This window comes from Uloborus diversus, chromosome 4, assembly GCF_026930045.1.
Source record: "Uloborus diversus isolate 005 chromosome 4, Udiv.v.3.1, whole genome shotgun sequence".
NCBI classification, from domain to species: domain Eukaryota; kingdom Metazoa; phylum Arthropoda; class Arachnida; order Araneae; family Uloboridae; genus Uloborus; species Uloborus diversus.
Genome location: NC_072734.1, coordinates 15,472,243 through 15,492,229, shown reverse-complemented (window position 1 = coordinate 15,492,229; position 19,987 = coordinate 15,472,243). Strand labels below are relative to the sequence as shown.

At 32.0% G+C, this 19,987-nt stretch overlaps 2 protein-coding genes across 2 annotated transcripts in view; both read right to left on the bottom strand.

The window, feature by feature from the left end:
- The window catches only part of LOC129219861 (zinc finger protein 530-like), a 29,682-nt gene extending 17,965 nt beyond the window's left edge, over window positions 1–11,717 (bottom strand). The window contains exons 1-2 of the mRNA XM_054854173.1: window positions 11,651–11,717; window positions 7,626–8,014 (exon numbers count right to left, since the gene is read on the bottom strand). Of these exons, the coding sequence (XP_054710148.1) occupies window positions 7,626–8,014; window positions 11,651–11,717 (456 nt within the window). The remainder of the gene's footprint in view (window positions 1–7,625; window positions 8,015–11,650) is intronic.
- Window positions 11,718–12,742: 1,025 nt separating this feature from the next.
- LOC129219859 (gastrula zinc finger protein XlCGF49.1-like) lies at window positions 12,743–16,186 on the bottom strand. The gene is made up of 2 exons (XM_054854171.1): window positions 16,105–16,186; window positions 12,743–13,050 (listed from the first exon to the last, which is right to left on the bottom strand). The coding sequence occupies exons 1-2, from the start codon at window positions 16,184–16,186 to the stop codon at window positions 12,743–12,745; spliced, it is 390 nt and encodes a 129-aa protein (XP_054710146.1).
- Window positions 16,187–19,987: the final 3,801 nt, after the last annotated feature.

Below are 19,987 nucleotides of genomic sequence, written 5' to 3'. Positions count from 1 at the left end.
AAATGAGGTGCTTGTACTAGCCTAAGGGGGATGATGATTAAGAATCACTTAAATAACTTAGGGCTTGTAAAGAAACTTATAGACTTAGATTATGATACCAGACTTTAAAGGCTTAATATGTATAGCCTGGAGCAAAGGAGTGTCAGAGGGGACATTATTCAGTTGTTTAAACTTATCCAAATGAAAAACGTTAAAGGGCCAATTTTTGCACCTAAAGAAGGACAAGGGATCATTTCAGACTTTATGGAAAGAACACTTTTATGTTTTTCTATCACTTCATACAAAATATTAAACCAGTGTAGATAAAACTATTGTCTAACAAATGAACCTTTATCAATTCTATGAACACTCTCACATTAACAAATAAAAAATAATTACTTATCACACTAGTCACATGCAATGCTAATTGTGATCAAAAGTAAAAATCCTGAAAATTAACTAAGTTTTTGTTCAAATATCTTGGATCTATTCATGCAAAGGATACATTTATGAAATATTTTATCAATATAACATAATATTTTCACTAAAATAGTTTTTCCTTGTTTGGTAAGCAATTTATGCTACCTTTTTAAAGATTGTAAAGCAATCTTATAAAAATGTATTGCCTAGGTAATAAAAAAAAGGAGGTGATGTGTGCATCACATGACTTATTTATACGCCAATTTAATGATAACAGTGCCTTGGAGTAAGCAAAGAAACACTTTAAATATTTTAACTCCAAGATTGTTGCGAACTGAAGCAAAAAAAGTGTCATCCAGATTAATTTTCCCATTATTGGACACTCTAATGTGATTCAATCATTAACTCTTGAAATATTGCCAATAGTCGCCAAAAATTAAAATAAAAACGCCAAATTTGGCGCCAAGTTAGCGACAAAACTTGGCAACCAAAAACTTGGCGATATATTGCCAAATCATTACACCACTTGAGTTTGCATTGAAATTAACAATGATTTTCTCCCAAAAAGGTGTAAAAGACCCCCTTTGGAACATCCAAATGCAACCAAAAGGGGAGGTGCTCAACTAGACCCCATTAGGAGTCTACATACCAAATTTCTACTTTTTAGGACATTGTGTTTTTGAGTTATGGGAGGCACATATGCACATACATACGGACGTCACGAGAAAAGTTGTTGTAATTAACTCGCGGACTGTCAAAATGGATATTTCGGGTGTCTATACATTCTTAGGCATATATCCACGTGTGGTCGGGTTGAAAAAAAAACTCAATATTCATTCGGGGACGAGCAAAGAGAAATTAAGGCTCATTTTTGGGTGAAATTTTTTTCGCAAATACAATACTTCCTTTACTTCGTAAAAGGAAGTAAAAAGGAGGAATTAGGGAACTTTTCAACCTATCTTGCACTATCTGCATAATTATATCAAATCAAGACACTTTTTTAGTAATGATTTTTGCAACATTAAAAAAAAATTGTTTTGAACAAATGATTATTGAGAGATCAATTTTAGTATTTATTAGCACAACTTTTGACTTAATCATTTTTAAAATTAATAATTGAACAACCACAATAGTAGCTATTACAAAAATCTTGAATAAGGATCCTTTTTTACATGATCTTGGGTTTTCTTCTATCTTGGGAATTTTGCAAGCTCAATCTTGGATTTTTCAAAAATCACTAATGGTAGCCATGATTAGGACTGTTTTTGGGACATCAGTTTTAAAACAGGCGAGTCAACTTTTAACTCTTTCAAGAAAAATAAAGTGTAACACAGCCAGGTACATATATTATACAATCAAAAGGCCAAATAAAAATTTCAATATAGCTCCAAGTTTCTTATAGAAAGTTATAAAACACACAATAAAATGTGAAGAGGACTTGAAGTTATTACATTATAGCCATAAATTAGCTAGAAGCTTCGCTATACACAGGCACGACTGAAACTAAATAATTAGTTTCAAAAGAATCTGAACTTTGCTTTTCTGAAAGAACATGTAAGACAGTAGGATGAACAAGTCTTCAAAATATTTTGATCTTTGAGAAAACTTGTCTGAAATTTTAGAACATAATGTGGACAGGTGGATATGTAACAGATCCAAGGAATAAAAATATAATCATTTTCAGTCTACAGCATTTTAATTGAATATGTATATTATATACAAACACAATCTATATACAAAATGTTTCCCACTGGCAACTGTACAAACTTAACATTAGTAAAATTTACAAATAAAATCTGTGTACAATACTTTTTCCATAAGTAAACAAGCAAATTAACTTATCATGGAAATAATATTTATGATTAATTAAATTCATATGCAATGAGCAAATTAAGATGTTATACAGACAAAATCTTTGTACATTACTTTTTCCATAAGTAAACAAGCAAATTAACTTATCATGGAAATAATATTTTATAATTAATTAAATTCATATGCAATGAGCAAGTTGAGAATTTAAATAGACAAAATCTTTGAGCAACACTTTCCATACACCTAAATGTGCAAATTAAGATGAGTAACCCATACAGATAAACTCTATGTACACTGTACAACTGACAATACTGTACAAAAAATATTGATAGTTAAGTTCTGCACACTTTGGATAAATTCACCATGCAATGTCTTGTACACTTAAACTAAATCATAATAAACAAATAGCTTCAAACCATTTGAACAAGTAAACCTTGTCATTAAAAAATGTTTCTAATATTCTTCCCTTGGCAAGATCATTATGAGTTAGAGCTTACAGGCACTCAAACATTTAACAAAAACACTATAGCTAAATAATATAAATGCACATGTGTATGCCATGCACTGGTACATTCGATGCTGCACAGATACATTTGCTGTAGATATGTGCATTGGCTGAAAATTGTTGATAGTAATTATATTAAACACTGATTACCTTCAAAATTTAAACATAAAATAATGGAAAATGTTCATTATTGCTTTCACGGATACATGATTGAAAGCAAAAGGCATTTTCTTACTAGAAATTTTACCTACCCACTGCATATTGATTTTCATTCCTGCGGATAGTTTGAGCTACGTGTTCAGATACTTTATATTTTTATCTTACTATGATCATCACATTAGAAGCGACAAAAAAGTTAGATAATATGTAAATTTTGGAAATTAACTATCCAAATTCTCAATTGATTAAGACAAAAATTTTCATTAGTTATTCCGTTAAAATATGTGAGTAAAAATTTCAGCAATGGACAATATTTAAGAAAACCTAATTTTTATTTCTTACTTATCCGTTTAAGATAAGAAAGACAATACCATACAAACAAGTCTGCCAAATCCCAGGTGATTCAGGTCACCAGGAAGACTAAAAAAAAATCCTGTTGGTGACTAGTTTTGTTCAAAACAAGAATCTTCCAGAAACCATGTTACACTGAATTTTCCTATAAACTCAGAGAAATAATTTGACTGTCACCAAAAAATTATTCCTGGCTCCTAATCCCCTTGTAGGTCTCTGACCATACATCAAGAAAAATAAATTTTGAAACACAAATGTTAAGTAGTATGTTGTGGCAATCACGAAACTTTCTTCCATATCTATATTAAATTCTTGGATTTAACTCGTTGTTTCAAATTTCCTTAACAGTAATTTTTTTATGTTTATATATGCTTAATTTGCTGTAATCAGGTTAAATTTGGCGTTCATTCCATTAATAGAGATAATTTCCGCTTAAAATTACTGCAGTTCTTGAAACTTTACCTGCATGTTGATTTTGCCCATTTTCAGCACCTGTACCTGTTAAGAGTCAACACATGGACCAAATTTAGTTTGATTCTACCAGTTATTTCCTGAGGAATAGCAGGCACAACTAAAGAAACGTTTGATTGCTCCACTCTCCTTGGATGAATTTGTGCCACAACCTAGAGGGCAGAAGTTCACATAGGGGCACATATGTGTGCCAAATTGTATTCGATTTCATGCAGCAGTTTTTGCTGTAGTGCGAGGGACCACAAAAAACCAGTCATACACATAGAGATATTTTCCAAAAATGGTCGAAATGAACTCCGCACACCTCAAAACGTTCAAATCTGTCAAAATTCAAAATTTTCCTTTAAAAGAAACGAACTTTTCTTGTTCTTAAATAAAAGGAAATTCAAGTCACATAAAAAATCAATGCTAAAAATTGCTTAATTCATGTAGGCATTAATTTTTCTTCAAAAAAAACAAATAAATAAATAAAAACTTTCTTCCTCCTTAAAAAAAGGAAAAGAGAACATGTTACATCAAATATTGATGCTAATGCAGTAGTTTTTGCTGTAGAGCGAGGGGCTACAAAAAACCAGTCACATACATACAGATATTTTCCAGAAATGGTCAAAATGGACTCTGCACACCTCAAAACGTTTAAATCTGTCAAAATTAAAAAATTTGCAAGAAACCAAAATTTTCTTCTATATATTCTAATATGTAGAAGATGGTAAAAGTAATAACTTCTCTGGAAAAAGCTCAATCCAAATAGAAAAATTTTCTTTAAAAGAAACGAACTTTTCTTGTTCTTAAATAAAACGAAATACAAGTCACATCAAAAATTAATTCTAAAAATTACTTAATTTATGTAGGCATATTTTTCTTTAAAAAATAAATAAATAAATAAAACAAACTTTCTTCCTCCTTAAAAAAGGAAAAGAGTACATGTTACATCAAATATTAATATAAAATGTTGCTTCCTTCATGCAGAAATTTATTTTTCTTCAAAAAAAAAAAAACTTTTTTGTTCTTAAAAAATGGAAATATGGAGACACAAATCATATCAAAATATTAATGCTAAAAACTGCTTTGCAATCACATGCACTGCACATGCCAACTTCGCAAGTGCACAAGAAAACTTCAACTGAAGTACAACCGCAAGTTTCGATTTTAAATAAGGTTTTCTTTGGGGGGAAAGAGAAATGTTAAGAGGAGGAAAACAAACAAAATAGCCCTAACTTTTATTTCTCATAAGCTTCGCCATTGCTGCCTAATCAAAAATACAAGAAACTAAAAGCAGATGATGTAAGATGGATGCAAAATTATACCCATTTTGCTTAAATCACATAAGCCTATTTCTCATGTGCAAACATAAAACAGAAAAAAATGAGCTAAATGCTACACACACACACACACACACACACAAAGAAAAGAAAACACCTATAATGATATTGTGATTGCATAAATAAGCTCTACATTACATTTACATTTTTGTTTTCAGTAGAACTATGGACATTTTTTTGCAAAATGTTAGGTTTTTCAAACTGCTAGGCAGAATTCAGCAGAATCGAAAATCAGTATGAACATTGATCACATTTAGAGAGAATCGTCTTTTTGCGAAAAAAAAAAAACATTTTGGCATAGCACTGGCTGAACTCTAGTTGAGAAAGAAATAAAAAAGAAGTAATTCAGTACCAGTAGGCATTTCTGAATGATTATTATCAATATGATGTGTAAATATGCAGGGAAATTTTTACTTACCAATCAAAACAAATATGCATGAAAATTACAAAATACAGTCAAACCCCATTAACGTGAACTCGCATAACGACAAATTTATCTTAGCGCGAAATAAATGCCATTCCTTGTCAGACAAAGCTACAAATTAGTGTTAAATCAATCGCTTAACACGAAGAGGATTTAGACGAAATCCCGCATATGACAAAAAAAATTTGAAGGTCTTGAAGAAAAAGGGAAAATAAAATCCCAATACTTTTACATAAAATTACTTTTGAAAGTCGAAAGATCTGCACTTGAACGTAAGCGACATGGATGGTAGCAAGAAAATTCCTCTCCTTATGCAGGAAAATCGGGAAAACCACGTTGCTTCAAGACAGTGCGAACTTTAGCTGTAGGCTATGCTTACAGTAAAAAGCTTGGATGAGCAGGGAAATCTTCACTAAGTGGGTGACAAACATAGACATAAAATTTCATCATGTAAAAAAAAAAGTCTAATTCTAGACACCTATTCTGCCCATGTAGAGGTTTAAGGTCAAAAAGCGATTGTTTTTTTTGCCTGTCAACACTGCAGCGAAAATAGTCTTGCAATCAAGGAAAAATCAGATGTTTGAAAATGCACTGTCATAGTAAAAAGTTTCAAATAGCCATTGCCTGTTTTGAATTACATGTGTTTCTTACTTAAACTACAAATTTTAATGCTTGGGTGTACATTTTTGTACAAAGATACATTGGTTCCTATATTTTCTGAGACTCAAAAACAAAAAAAAAAATTGTCTGCATACACAAATCCAGTAAACGTTGAAATCGTTAACACCAAATATTTTGGCGGCCCCGTCGAATTCATGTTAACGAGGTTTGACTGTACAAACAATTAGAGTAACAGCAACAGTAACATACAAGAGTCCAGTAACAGACAGTTGTGAGTTAGGATTTAAATAACAAGAATTTTGGGCGGATAAAACTGATGTTGCTGCAACCCATGAATACGGTGCAACCATCTAGTATTATCAGAGTGAATTTCATGAGCCTGTTGGCTCTTACATGCCATTGGTGGTAGGTTATGAACAGTCACCATGAGGTCTGCGGTGTTTCATGTTCATTTGAATTTAATACGGTGTTAGATCTAAAAAATAAAGAACTTTTGCACATTTTGAAGAGAAAAAGGGAATTAATTCTGTCCAATACTCATCTTTTCCTTATCCTATCTGATACTGGGTATCATCAAAATTGTCAGTGTCTATTACTGGGAGTTGGACTTTTTTCCGAAATTGAGCAAATAAAAATAGAATTAACTAGTTCAGAGGATCCAGAAGCAGCCAAACGTTAAATGAAATGTCGTTGCATGAGAGAAAAATAGTTTTAAAAGTCTAAATACATTAAAAGGCTCAGGAAATGGAGTTAACCTGAGAGTGATGTCTGAAGCATGTCTGTCACTGGTGCCATTACCCTTTTGATCAACTGAAAAATTTAAAGTTTAAAACAAAAATTCAAAATTTTTTAGATATAATATTTTTAGAACAACACAGTATGCATTTTACTAAAAATAATTTGGTTTCCTGATGAGCAAATATGTAGGAAATTCTTTTCATTTACTACTCAAAACAAATATTTATGAAAATTAGAAACTACAAACTATTACTTTTCATCAACTAAAAAAAAAATTTAAGTTTAAAACAAAAATTCAAATTTTTTTAGATTAAACAATATGTTTTTAAGGTTGGTAAGGTGTTTATGTTTTTAAACTTTAAATACCAGAGGTAAGTGACGTAATGTGAAAGAGCTTCTTTATAAAAGGTACTAAGAAATAAAATAAAATCTGAGGAAACTTATAAAATTAGCAGAAAAGTTATGCATCTTAGTAACTAATTTTAGCTGCAATATATATTCATTTTACATAATTGGAGGATTTAAAAATTAATAGAAAAAAGAGCTCTCATATGAAATTTAAGTAAGATTTACAATTATGAGTAAGATTCGATATGCTTTGATTACTTAAATAATAAACACACAAAAATTATTCAAAAAAAAAAGAGAAGGAAAAGAAAAAAATGATTGATTGTAGGAAAGAGGAATGAACAAACATCAAAATTTGTACCTAATATATAGTACTAAAAATATTTAGTTTCCATAACAAAATAACAAGTAAAGAATCGTTAATGAACATCCTTTGCCTTGTTACTCATTATTCTCGATGATGAAGCTGCAGTACATGTTCTTGCAAATGATGATCATGAGAAAATGCCTGGCTACACTTCTGACATTTAAATGGCCGAGCAGGACCGTGAGAGGAAACGTGTTGTCGAAGATGACTTGCTTGCCTGAAGCATTTCTTACAAATACTACAAGAGTAAGGCCGCTCTCCAGTATGGATTCTCATATGTATCCTCAAATTTACCTTCATTTTAGTAGAGTATTGGCATTCAGTACACTTGTAAGGACCGCCCTTAAAGTTAGATTGACCAAACCTCTTCGTAGATGGAGCAACCTTCTTGGTAGGTGGAACAACCCTCCTGGCAGATGGAACGACTCTCGGGGTAGACGGAATAACCTTTGGCATCGACGGAACAACCTTCCGCATAATTTTCCTGGCTATAATAGCTGTAATAAGGATCAATGACCTCAGTTATATGTCACACAAAAGAGTTTAACATCAAATTATACATTCATGCAAACAAAGTTCCAATTACTCATGTATGATAACTTTTAAAAAGATTTTTAACATTAAATACATAATATGAATGTTAATTGTGTGTATTTTTACTGTATTTAAAATTGTAGAAACAGCCATGTAAGAGTTGTAGACATTTTTTGGAATTCAAGGCATGATATTTTTGAACACAAAATGAGCTTTGAAATTTAAAGCTGTCCCCCCCCCCTTTTTTTTGCATTGAAGAAGAGATTTGAAGAGATTTTTTGGAATCCCAAAACACAAAGTCCATTACTTACTGCTACTTGCAGAATTTTAGAATTGTTATTATGTTATCAACTTACCATACTGAAGTACACATTTGTAATGTACCATATAATTGAATTGAATTACAGTAGAAGACCATTATAACGCACACCTTGGGACCAGAGCTTTTGCATTATACAGGTTTTTGCATTATATAGATCATTTCACAAATTTTGAAACTAACATTTAGAATCTACATATTAGCACTTCAGAATGAGTTTTATGTGCAATGAGTATTAAAGCACCAATATTACAGTTAGTTATTCACAAAGAAATATGTTTCACAATCAAAAGAAAGTCATTATCCTGCACTTCATAGCTCGCATAACAGTTGCATTTTCAAGATCAGATATTTTCTGTTTACTATGAGTACAAATTTTAAATTTAAAAGCTTTGAATTAAGGTAGAAAGATGAAAAACTTGCAAAATTTCATTTTCCTAACCATTTTTATGTTTGCAAAGCAAAACTGAGGGATTTTTAAGCTTCCAAAACCTATTGTTTACTTCTGAAAAGTTGTGCGGTTTATAGAGAATTGCGTTATATAGGTCGGCGTTATAATGCTCTTCTACTGTATAAGCCCTTCACATGCTCATTTTGAAGAATATCTACTGTTGTCATGAAACTTACTTTCAAACTAACTTCGGCCACGCGGTTAGAACATATACACAAAAGCAATATTAAGTGCATAACATTTATTGAAGAAAAACCATGAACTAAAATAAAAGTTGAATGAACGAACATAAATTAGAATCAGAACATAGCATAACAGAACCGACAGAACCGAGCTACATGAATGCACTGGGCATATATACTGCTTGGCCAACACTGTTGCCATTTAAATAACATAAAAGTTTTTCCACATTTACTAAAACAATGCTTCATTTATATTTTCATTCAATATTGGACTTGTGCTAAAAATTCGGTGGTAAACTACAGATATTCACAAAGACTTTAAATTTGGAGGTTTTAGATGTGTACATTTCTTAGGTGTACTATTCACAATGAAAGAATAATAATGAAATTATGACTCAAACTAAGATTTAAAAAAAAAAAAAAATTCATTAGTAAAAACTGTTTTGTGTTTTATATCTTATCATGTCTGCAACAATTTTCCATAGAATTTCCAGTATATGGTACCCATGAACTATGAAATTCTTTTGCAAAACTTAAACCCTCACTTTTTCATTACTTCTCTCCCCCTAAAACTTATCATAGATGACAACAGGTAAAGAGGATTACTTCCTGTGCCTGAGAAGAATAAAAAAAAATGTTTCTTCACTTTCTTTCAATATTTTACCAGAATTTGTGTCTGATCATGCAGTTCAATAACTCACACTATTATTTGAAAAAAAAAAAGCATCAGAAAATGAAATTGTAAGCTAAAAGTGTTAACTGGCTTACAAAATTTGTAAAATGGATTTTATTATTTTTTTCACTAGCTAAAGTACTCACTAAATTCAATTCTATGGAAAATTAAAGAATGGAAACAGAGCTTCACAACATTTAGAAATGGGAGGGGGGGGAGCGATAACTGAACTGTGTTTTGATTTATTTAGCAAACAATTCATTAATATGCTTTATTGACACAGGTATCGACGTTCACTCGCAAGATTTTGCTACACACTAAATAACTCAGTTTTGTGAGGAACAAGGGCACCCCCTCCCCCCCATTCAGGCAAAACCAACTTTATTATGACACAGAAACAAGTGCGTTTGCAAGGAATCTTTACGAGTAAAACTCTTATCACACATGGCACACTTAAAAGGTCGTTGACCACTATGGGAAACTAAATGTTGTTGCAGATGATTAGCTTGCTTGAAACCTTTTTGACAAATATTGCAAAAATATGGCCGTTCCCCCGTATGAGTTCTCATGTGCTTCCCCAGGTTGGATCGGTGAGGAGTCGAATACGAACATTTAGGGCAATTATGCAAAACTAGGAAACTTTCAAGGCACCCTAAGAAAAAAAGACCAAAGCATAAATAAATGAACCAATAAACATTGATGTAAGATTTATAAAGTAAATCATCAATTACATAAAAGAAATATAGTACAATATGACAAATACCATTCATCAATGAAAATACATTTAATCATAAAACTATTTCTACTCAGTCTCTGGTTTAAAATGTATTTCAGGTTTGTAGATGAAATAAAAGGAAACACATCTAAAATTATAAATGAAAATACCATTAAAAATGACAGCAGTTATGGTCGTCTTTTATTGCACAGAGGTAGTCATGCCAGATACATGAATCCTCTAAGTTTACAGGACTTGCAACAAAAATAAATAAATAAATAAGTAAGTTAAAAAGTGCACCTTTCTTGCTCATTAGAATTAGGAGATAACTGATGTAAGATTACATTCAACAGTTATAAGTCAAATGGCCTCTCCAGAAACATAAAGTGATGCATTGAAGGTAAGCAGTGCCCCCAGTAGATTTTTAGTTCGTCCTTAGGGAAAAGGAGACCTAAATTCTAGGTTAAAAAGTGAACCTTAATCTTAACTTTTAAAGGGATGCCCTTACTAATTAGCAGTAATTGGTAGCTGGTAATTAGCCATTTTGAAATTATCCAGTAATTGATCAATTAGTTGGGCTTAATTTCACTCAATTAACAGGCTAAAAAATAATTTTTCCGTTAAAATTACTTTTGCTTAAAGCAAGAAACTATGCTAAATGAACTGAAGCTAATTTTTAATTAATTTGGCTGAATTTTAATTATTTTTTTTAAAAATTAAAATAACATTTTCTTGAAACACAAAACTATGCTGAATGAATTTATTACACTAAAACAATAATTTTGAACTGTGGCTGTTGTGCCCCCCGATTTATAATTACAAATTATCATGGTAGAAAAAATCAATTACAAAATATTGTGGTAAACAACACATTTATGTATCCTTTTAGAAAAAAAATAGATGGATAAAAGAGATTAATCGGAAAAATTTCAATGAAACAGAATTTTTTAAGAAAAAAGGAAAAAGGAGACCAGATTTTGAAGGAACAGACTTTTAGAGCAAAAAGGGATTTTTAGGGAAGAAAGTAATCAGTTGGGAATGCTGCTTAACTCATCCCACTTGTTCTCAGCATGTTTTGTATGAGCATAGAAAAATAAGTTCAAGGGGACGCTAGGTGACCAATCCTCCATTGGGGCAATTTGCTGTTTAAAAACAAACTAACAGCTAATTGTCAATAAGATGGAGCACTGGCCCGCTGTAAAATGAAATCCCAGAATCATTTTTTTTAGACTGTGGCAACAACCAAATCTGTAACATACCCTTAAAAATAATTCCATTAACAATCTTCTCATGGAAGAGAATCTGCCAAAATTTGTCAAATGCCATTTCTTATGAACAACAATGTTACCTTTTTTTTTTTTTTTTTTAAGCCCTTCAAAGTTAAGATATGACCCAGAAACAGTAACCCCCCTGCATTGTATCTGGGATTATGAAAATACAATCTAAAGTGGAAAGGAAATTAAAAATAGGGTTATAGCAAGATTAACATAAAACAAAAATCTTCTTTTTAACAAAAACAAAATTTCACTTGGAAAGTTTAACATATTTTAATCCCAAAATCTTTCAACAACAATGACAATAATTTTAATATTTTGACAATAGCCAACTTCATCAGCTACTTTTGAAAATAAGTATCTAAAAACCAGGTGACAGAGCTATTATGCTACATGCTGATTAATGCTACAACATTAAGGAGAATATCCCATAAATGCAATAACAAGCTTGACGTTGCTAGTTCGCTAAAAAGACTGCACCATATGCTTTAAAAATCTCTCACAGTTCTGATTTGAAGCAAACATGAAAGCTTATTTAGATATTGAATTGTGAAAACAGTTAAGATGAAAAGGTTGCATTTTAAATTCAGCACCCCAAGCAAAGTTTGACGATTTCATATTTTGATCTACTGTCCAAACAGTTGAACAGGTCAATTCTGTGTCGACATCAACTGCATAAACAGTTAAGATGAAAAGGTTGCATTTTAAATTCAGCACCCTAAGCAAAGTTTGACGATTTTATATTTTGATCTACTGTCCAAACAGTTGAACAGGTCAATTCCGTGTTGACATCAACTGCATGGACGACCACCTTGTCTATTGGTTAGAGAAATCTGACTGTGGATAGGGAGATCCTAGGTTCAAATCTTGGCTTGACATGGATGCACTTTCTCTCTCCTTTGTCCCTGTCCTTTCTTTGTGGGAATGTGTTGTTGTGCTGTGGATGGTTGCCTACCCTATAAACCGGTCCTTAGGCATGTGACTTAACACAAAAATTTTGCTACAGTTGGAAAAATGAAGCAGCGCACTCCAAATTGCTGGCCTAGCTGGCACAAGACAACAGCATCAACTGCATGTTTAATCTAAGGTATCAGCTAATGCAACATCATGAGCTTGAACATGGAGTTTCCAGCGATCTTTTCGATGAAAGGACTTGTCACAGACAGTACACTTAAATGGGAGTTCAGCACTATGACTCTGAACATGACGGGCTAAGTGACTCTTCAACTTGTAACTTTTTGAACAGATCTCACAACTATAAGGGCGCTCTTCACTATGAGTTTTAATATGGGTCGGTAAGTTTCCTTTATAAGGTGTGGAATAGGAGCAGAAAGGACAGTTGTGAAGTACTACGGAGGGGTGATAAACACTTGAACGAGTTCTACCTGAAATAAAAAGAATAAATTAAAGAATCAAACTTTTACACACTTTGGCTATCAATGCCAGGTCATACATTAAAAATTAATGCCTAATCTTTATAAGAGTTTCTTGAAAGTAAAACAAATAAACAACAATAAAAATATAATACGAAATTATTACAGGGACAGAAAAAAATCAAAAGCATACAATTATAAATATTCAACCGATAGAAAAATAATTAATGAAACATATTGCACACATTTAAAGGTTACAAGGAACACCTTTATCGATGCAGACAGCTTATGAATGAAAAAACATTCGACAGAAGTATAACTTTTTGTAACTATTTATTTTTTAAACATTAGTTTTATTTCATTTTATTAAGTATTCAACAGTTTAATTAATACATAAATCATAACACAAAAATTTTTAAGGTGCACAAACAGCAAAATTTTATGTTTAAAACATCATACGTTGATCTAGTCATTTTTAGTAAGGGTTGCAGGAACCTTTTTGTGCACTTTTTTATGAGCATTAGATCTTCTTGCTGAAAGTAAGTTTGATTAGGATATAATTAAGCTTAAACTCGAGTTGAAGCAAATCAACTCATTGTGTGTTTCACTCCCAAACCACTATTGGATTGACGTCACTTAACATTTTGTAATTCTCATAATGTTATAAACTTGTGTTTGTTAATAACATTATGAGAGCTACAAAATGTTAAATGATATCATACTAAATGATTATAAGGACATGAATGGAAAATTTAATCAACAATGTATCATTCATTTAATTGCGTTCAGCTTTGAAGTCAAAAATAAAATGTTGGTACATAGTTAAATTGGAAGAATTTCAAACCAAACCAAAACTGTATCATTAAAGAGATCTTGCTTTTCCACGATATTTAAGCTCTAGTTTCATTGTAAAAAAGCAGTCGAAAACTTTGTACTGTGGAATAAGTAAAATGACACAACGTGTATAAAGTACAAATACAAGCACTTAAAAAAAGAGTTAAAAACTCAGCAAACAGCTGTTTCATGGCTATCAAATGCAAGCCCCTTCATGAGTGCATAAAAAGAAGAATGAATGGTTCACCAATGCAAACCAAAAGACAAATGAACGCTAAAATGAAAGGAAGCAAAAGCAAAATAAATAGACGAGGAACCAAACACTATTACGTCACCAGAACAGCAAGAACACCTATACTGAGAAAAAATGTCACAGACGAAAAAAATTTTATGGATAAGATTTCCAAACACCAGGGAAAGGTGGCATACTCAACAAATCATTAACTTCTGAAGCAGAATTTTTCCAGATGTAATGAGATTCCCAAAAATCAAAACCATAAATCAATAAACACCCATGAATAATTTTGGCAGAAGAAAAATCTTAAAAATGATCGTAAGACCAACAGTGTTGCACAATAGAGGAGCGTTTTAAATCCTGTTTCTTGACATAATTTTCATGTTCTTTAATATGGAATTTAAGAGAACTTTGCGTTTGTCCTATGTATGTCATTTGACACTGACAAAAAATACAATAAATGCCCCATCTGTCAAGTTCCTGAACCGGGTGTTTTAGGTGCTAGAAGAGTTTATTCACAGGATAAAATGCAACAGAAAAATTAAACTTTTTAAAGATTTTTGCGATTTGAAGATTGATTCTTTAAAAAAAAAAAGGTAAAATAACCAAATTAGAATAATTCACCTTATCCAATGCCTGATTTTTATTAGTTGAATTGATAAGCTTCCTGTATACGGTGTCTATGATATCAATTGTAAACCCCCGATTCAATGCAACACTTTTTAAATAATTCAATTCTGAAGAAAGTAAATTGGAATTAGAACAAATCGTTAATGCCCGGAAAATAAAAGTTCTGAAAGCCGCTAATTTTTGTTTAGGGGAACAGATAATTTATGTGGTGGAAGAGTGACCGCGAAGGGTTTTGCGGAAAACAGTAGAGATAAAAGTGTTGTCTGAACGAGTGATGGAAACATTCAAGAAGAGAGATGATTGTTAAATTTCATTTCAACAGTGAATTGGATATGTAGATCAATGCAGTTTAAAAAATGACAACGATCATGGTAACGGAGAGACAAGTCCAAAAGAACAAAATTATCATCAACATACATGATGTAAAATTGAAATTCTAAAATTTTAAATAATTTAACTTTAAAATAGTGCATATAAAAGTCGCTTAAGATTGGACTCAACAAGTTTACCCATCACGACACCCTCGGTCATCCGGAATAAAAGTATTTTGTTCTAAGCAAGACCTGGTTAGCTTACAGAATTCATCGATCTCAAAACAAGAAAAATGAAGTTCAACTAATTTCATTTTAAGACAATCTAACGCCCCTTCAACAGGCATGTTAGTGAAAAGAGATTTAAAGTCGAAAGAGGCCATGACATGATCATTTAACTGAAAATTACGAAGTTGTTTACAAAATTCAAAGAATGCCAAACAGTGAAAGAATCACATGAAATATACCACCAGCTCAGTCATTATTTCATGTATTTCTGCCTTAGCCCTGGCTATAGGGCAGTAAATTAGTGAAAGAATTGCTTGGCAGAAGGGGTGAAAAAACAGAAACCAAAAATTTAGGCTGTTTGTAAGAAGCAGTACCAATATTAGAAACAATGGGCCAGAGAGGAATAAGTGGTTTGTGTACATTTGGTAAAGCGTAAAATCTAGCACATCATGCGACAGATGGAATCAAACGCTTCTTATAGATACCACAAATTAACGGGGAAGACTTGATTGCATTACCAATGGATTTTAATTCTTTTGCACTTGGGTCTTTCTTAATTTGTTTATATGTCCAACTGTAATAAAATTATTGCATTTTTTAACATAAACTATTTTGTTCAAAACAACAATTTGACCCCCTTATCCGCATTAGTATTTAGTTTCATGCATGCATTAAAATTCCTAACATTCTAAGTAATGTGGTACAATGACACATGGAAAAATTCCCAAAAAACCTGAAAAAATTAAACAACTTATATAAAGACAACCGAGAAGAAAACAATTTGTAAATACTGCTTTCAAAGACCATCATAAAAGTTCAAAAACTTACCAGGGTCTGAGCGATATAGAAGCGAAGACTTACTTGAAACTGGAAATGCATTTTCAATACACAATAAGATTAATTCAAGCATTTTTCAGGCTCGGAAAGCTAGTTCATATTTAGAGGATGTAACTTCATCAGAAAAAAGTGGCTACATGTTTATACAATATGAATTTCATGTAATTACGACAGTACACCCTAACATTTATGATGCTTATTCTTTTTTAGCAAATTGTGTAGCAGTGAGTTTCAGGAATTTAAAACAAATGCGCTGTGTGTGGATATGATGATTAGAGATAGAAAAGTAATAAAATTACAATTGAAAGAAAATGTTGTCAGAAAAAGATGGTGGAGATCCTCCCACATCTGAATCTGCTTGCACTTGCACAATCAAGCTTTTTCTTACTTAAAGAAAGAAGATAAATCTTTTAGTGTTGATTTTGGCACAACACAAGATAATAAAATAAATATATATGAGCAAAAATTTTATTATGTACATAAATAGAAACTTTGCTGATATTAAACATATGGTAACTAATATACATTAAAACTATGTGTTTAAAAGTAGTGATCAGTTCATAAAATTAAAAAAAAAAAGTAATTATAGAGGAATAAGAAATAAAATTAATCACAGAATAAAAGCATTTCATGTGTTGAAAAATTAGAAAGCAAACAAATACAAGTATTCAATTAAATTCATTTCAAAAAATCATTGATGAAGTACAAGTTCTAAGCACTTCTTGGAACTTAAATGAGCAATATAAGTCAAGAAAACTAATTGACATCTTCATTTTGGCACAGCAGTTCCATCACTGGACATCAGAGCAACATTAGATACAGTACACCCTCGTTTTGAGCGGGTTTATTTTAGGCGGTTTCGATTATACACGGTTTAATATTTGACACCTCTATTTTATTTTACGCGGATGCGGCAATGCAAACAGATAAAATTTTCCCCTCTTTCAAAATCCGAACTCCTAAAAATTGTAGATTATGCGTAATAAACTGCATTTTGGCATGCTAATATTCGATCTTGGACCACTGGAGACATTTTTTGCGATTGGTTCCAGAGCTCTGTCCAGAAGTAAAGTTATTAAGCTCACGCAGTTCAGAACTCACTGGAAGAAGAGCTTTTAGGAGTGATAAAGGAGGCCAAAAACAACGAGGATACCGACATTGGTGACACATGACCAAAAACATTCACATTGAAAATTTTGAGCCATTCCTAGACAACAGAAATAATCTTTCTGATTTGTTAGTGAAGGAAGATTCTATCATGAAAATAACACAAGTGATCATGGATGCTTTAATGCTCTGCAAAGAATTACAGAGAAAAATTTTTAATGACTGCCAAAAGACTATCATAGCCAGCTCTTCTTTATAAACAGGACACGAAATTAATTTATGTTTTCTTTATGCATGTTGTGCATAAAAGTCGATATGATAACCAAACCCTATTTTAACACTAGTATTAGGTCTCAATTTACACGGTTTCGATTTGCGCGGCATTTCCGTGGAACGTAACCCTTGCGTAAAATGAGGGTCTACTGTACATTATTATAACCACTGGTGTTGCACAAGATTTGTGATTGGTACATAGAAGGGGCATTCCACGGTATTTTTGACATTATGTAAAGTCCGTAACGTGACCTTTTTTTGCCATAACTTTTTAATTTACCGTTTGATTTGCAAATTATTTTATTTTGAGCTGGTGTGTTGGTAGGAAAAGATCAAAATAAAATAATATGCTAATCAAACAGTAAATTAAAAAGTTATGGTAAAAAAGGTCACATTACGGACTCTACATAAATGTCAAAAATACCGTGGAATGCCCCAGAAGTATGTCATTAAAAGTCAATGTCTAAAAACTTTTTTCTTTCTCCAATCATGAAAAAAATGCCATTTATTATCAATGCCATTTGATGAATAAGAAATGAAGCACAGAATTCACAAAAATTCGATTTAATAGTGGACTGTAATGAATGAATACAGGAGAATTCGCACAAAGAAACTCAAAACACAACTCAAGAATAGTTTCACACTCGGACAAGAGCAAAGCACCACTGAACAGGTATAAAGAATACAACCCAATTAATTAGAATGTTGATCAAGGTCAAAGTATTTTTAAGCTGTTACATAAAGAAAAAAATCAAGGAATTTAGGTAATTATATTCAGATAAAATGATAAATCAGGCGTGGGGGGGGGGGGGAGTAGAACAGCGTCACTTTCTTTATTCTTCCCTTTTTTTTGTTCTCGCTGTATCAAACACCATTCTTGAGTTAGTTTCTTCTTCTTCTTCTTAATTTTTGTTTATATTTTGATAGTAATCCAGGCCTCTTCTTGCGTTCTTGGATATATGATCCTTAAAAATGCATTTTGCTGGGGTTAGTATGTTAACTATAACTATTACATAACGTATATTAGATTTTCAGCACAGAAAAAAATACACAACCAAAGAAAGCAATTACTAACTGCCATAGGCACCCATATGCAAAATTTCAGTGGGGGGGGCTCAGGTATTTCCTCCATGGTTTAGCAGGATATTTTCCCCATGAAACCGATTTCGGTACAGAATAGAGTTATTAAAACTTGACATTTTTAATAACTCATTCATTAATGGCTGGAGAAGAAATACTTTTACATTTTTGCAAAGAAAAAAGTACTAAAAGCAAGAAAGTTCTAATTCCTAAAAGGGAAGGGGCTTGCTGCCCCACTTGTCCCCCTGTATGGGTGCCCATGCTGACTGCAATAAAATGAAATAAAATCATAAAACAATTTTTAAAAACCTTCCCAACCAATATCTTTCAGCTAGAAGCTAAATGAGTCATTTGATGTCTTTTCAAATGTTCAGCCCCGGTAAAAAGTTTTAAAGCAGATGTCACATTTAAAGGCTCGCTCACCATAATGACATTTCGAATGACGGTCTAAACACTTCTTCAACTTGAAACTTTTGGGGCAAACTTGACAGGTAAAAGGTCGTTCATCACTATGAGTTGTAAGATGGGCATATAAACTTCCTCTGTGTGCTGTCACATACGAACAGCACATACAACTATAGACATTTAAATTCCTATGACGATTTGTCTTTAGAGAATCAGGGTCTGAAAAACAACAAATTTAAATGAATAATTATTTCCACTTATTCATATACCTCTAAACATTTGAAGGACTAGGGGCAGAAATGTGACAAGCCACAAGTATTGACGTTCCAATCAAAATTTTTGTTTCACATGACTAAAATTGAAATAAACATGACATTGGATACTGTCATTTGGAGAAAAACATATCTGGTTTTAGTATTGCAGAATATAGAATGCATAATACCTTTGAAAAATTCTACAAATATGTTTCATAAGTTGGTAACTGACCTACTGAAAAATTCATATCATGTGGCGTATCACATTCTTGCCCTGAGCCCTTCATTTATTAAACTATTTTGATTATCTTCAACAAATAAATTGAATATACAGTTAGATCCTGTTACAGCAACCTACAATGGACTGCTAGTTTTTTTGTTGTTATTAGAATTTGGTTGTAATGGAATTCAAACTGTAATGGGAATTGGAATGGGACTGAACATTTGATTGATACTTTATTGCATTTGTTACTCTCTGTAATGAGTTTTACTGTTAAATGAAGGCCAGTGGTTCTCAACCATTTTAACTACTGAGGATCACTTGGTTCTCTTCTAAATCTTAAATGGACCATATCCTACAAAAATATTTTCACAACAAAAAAATTAAGTGAAAACAAAAGTTTTCAGTGAGCATGTGCATTAATTTTCGCACTCTGATCTAAAAGTCAATTTGAAATACCCGTTGGTGGACCACATGAAAATTTCTCGCAAAGCACAGGTTGAGTCACTGCAGTCTAGTCATTAAGGAGATAGGG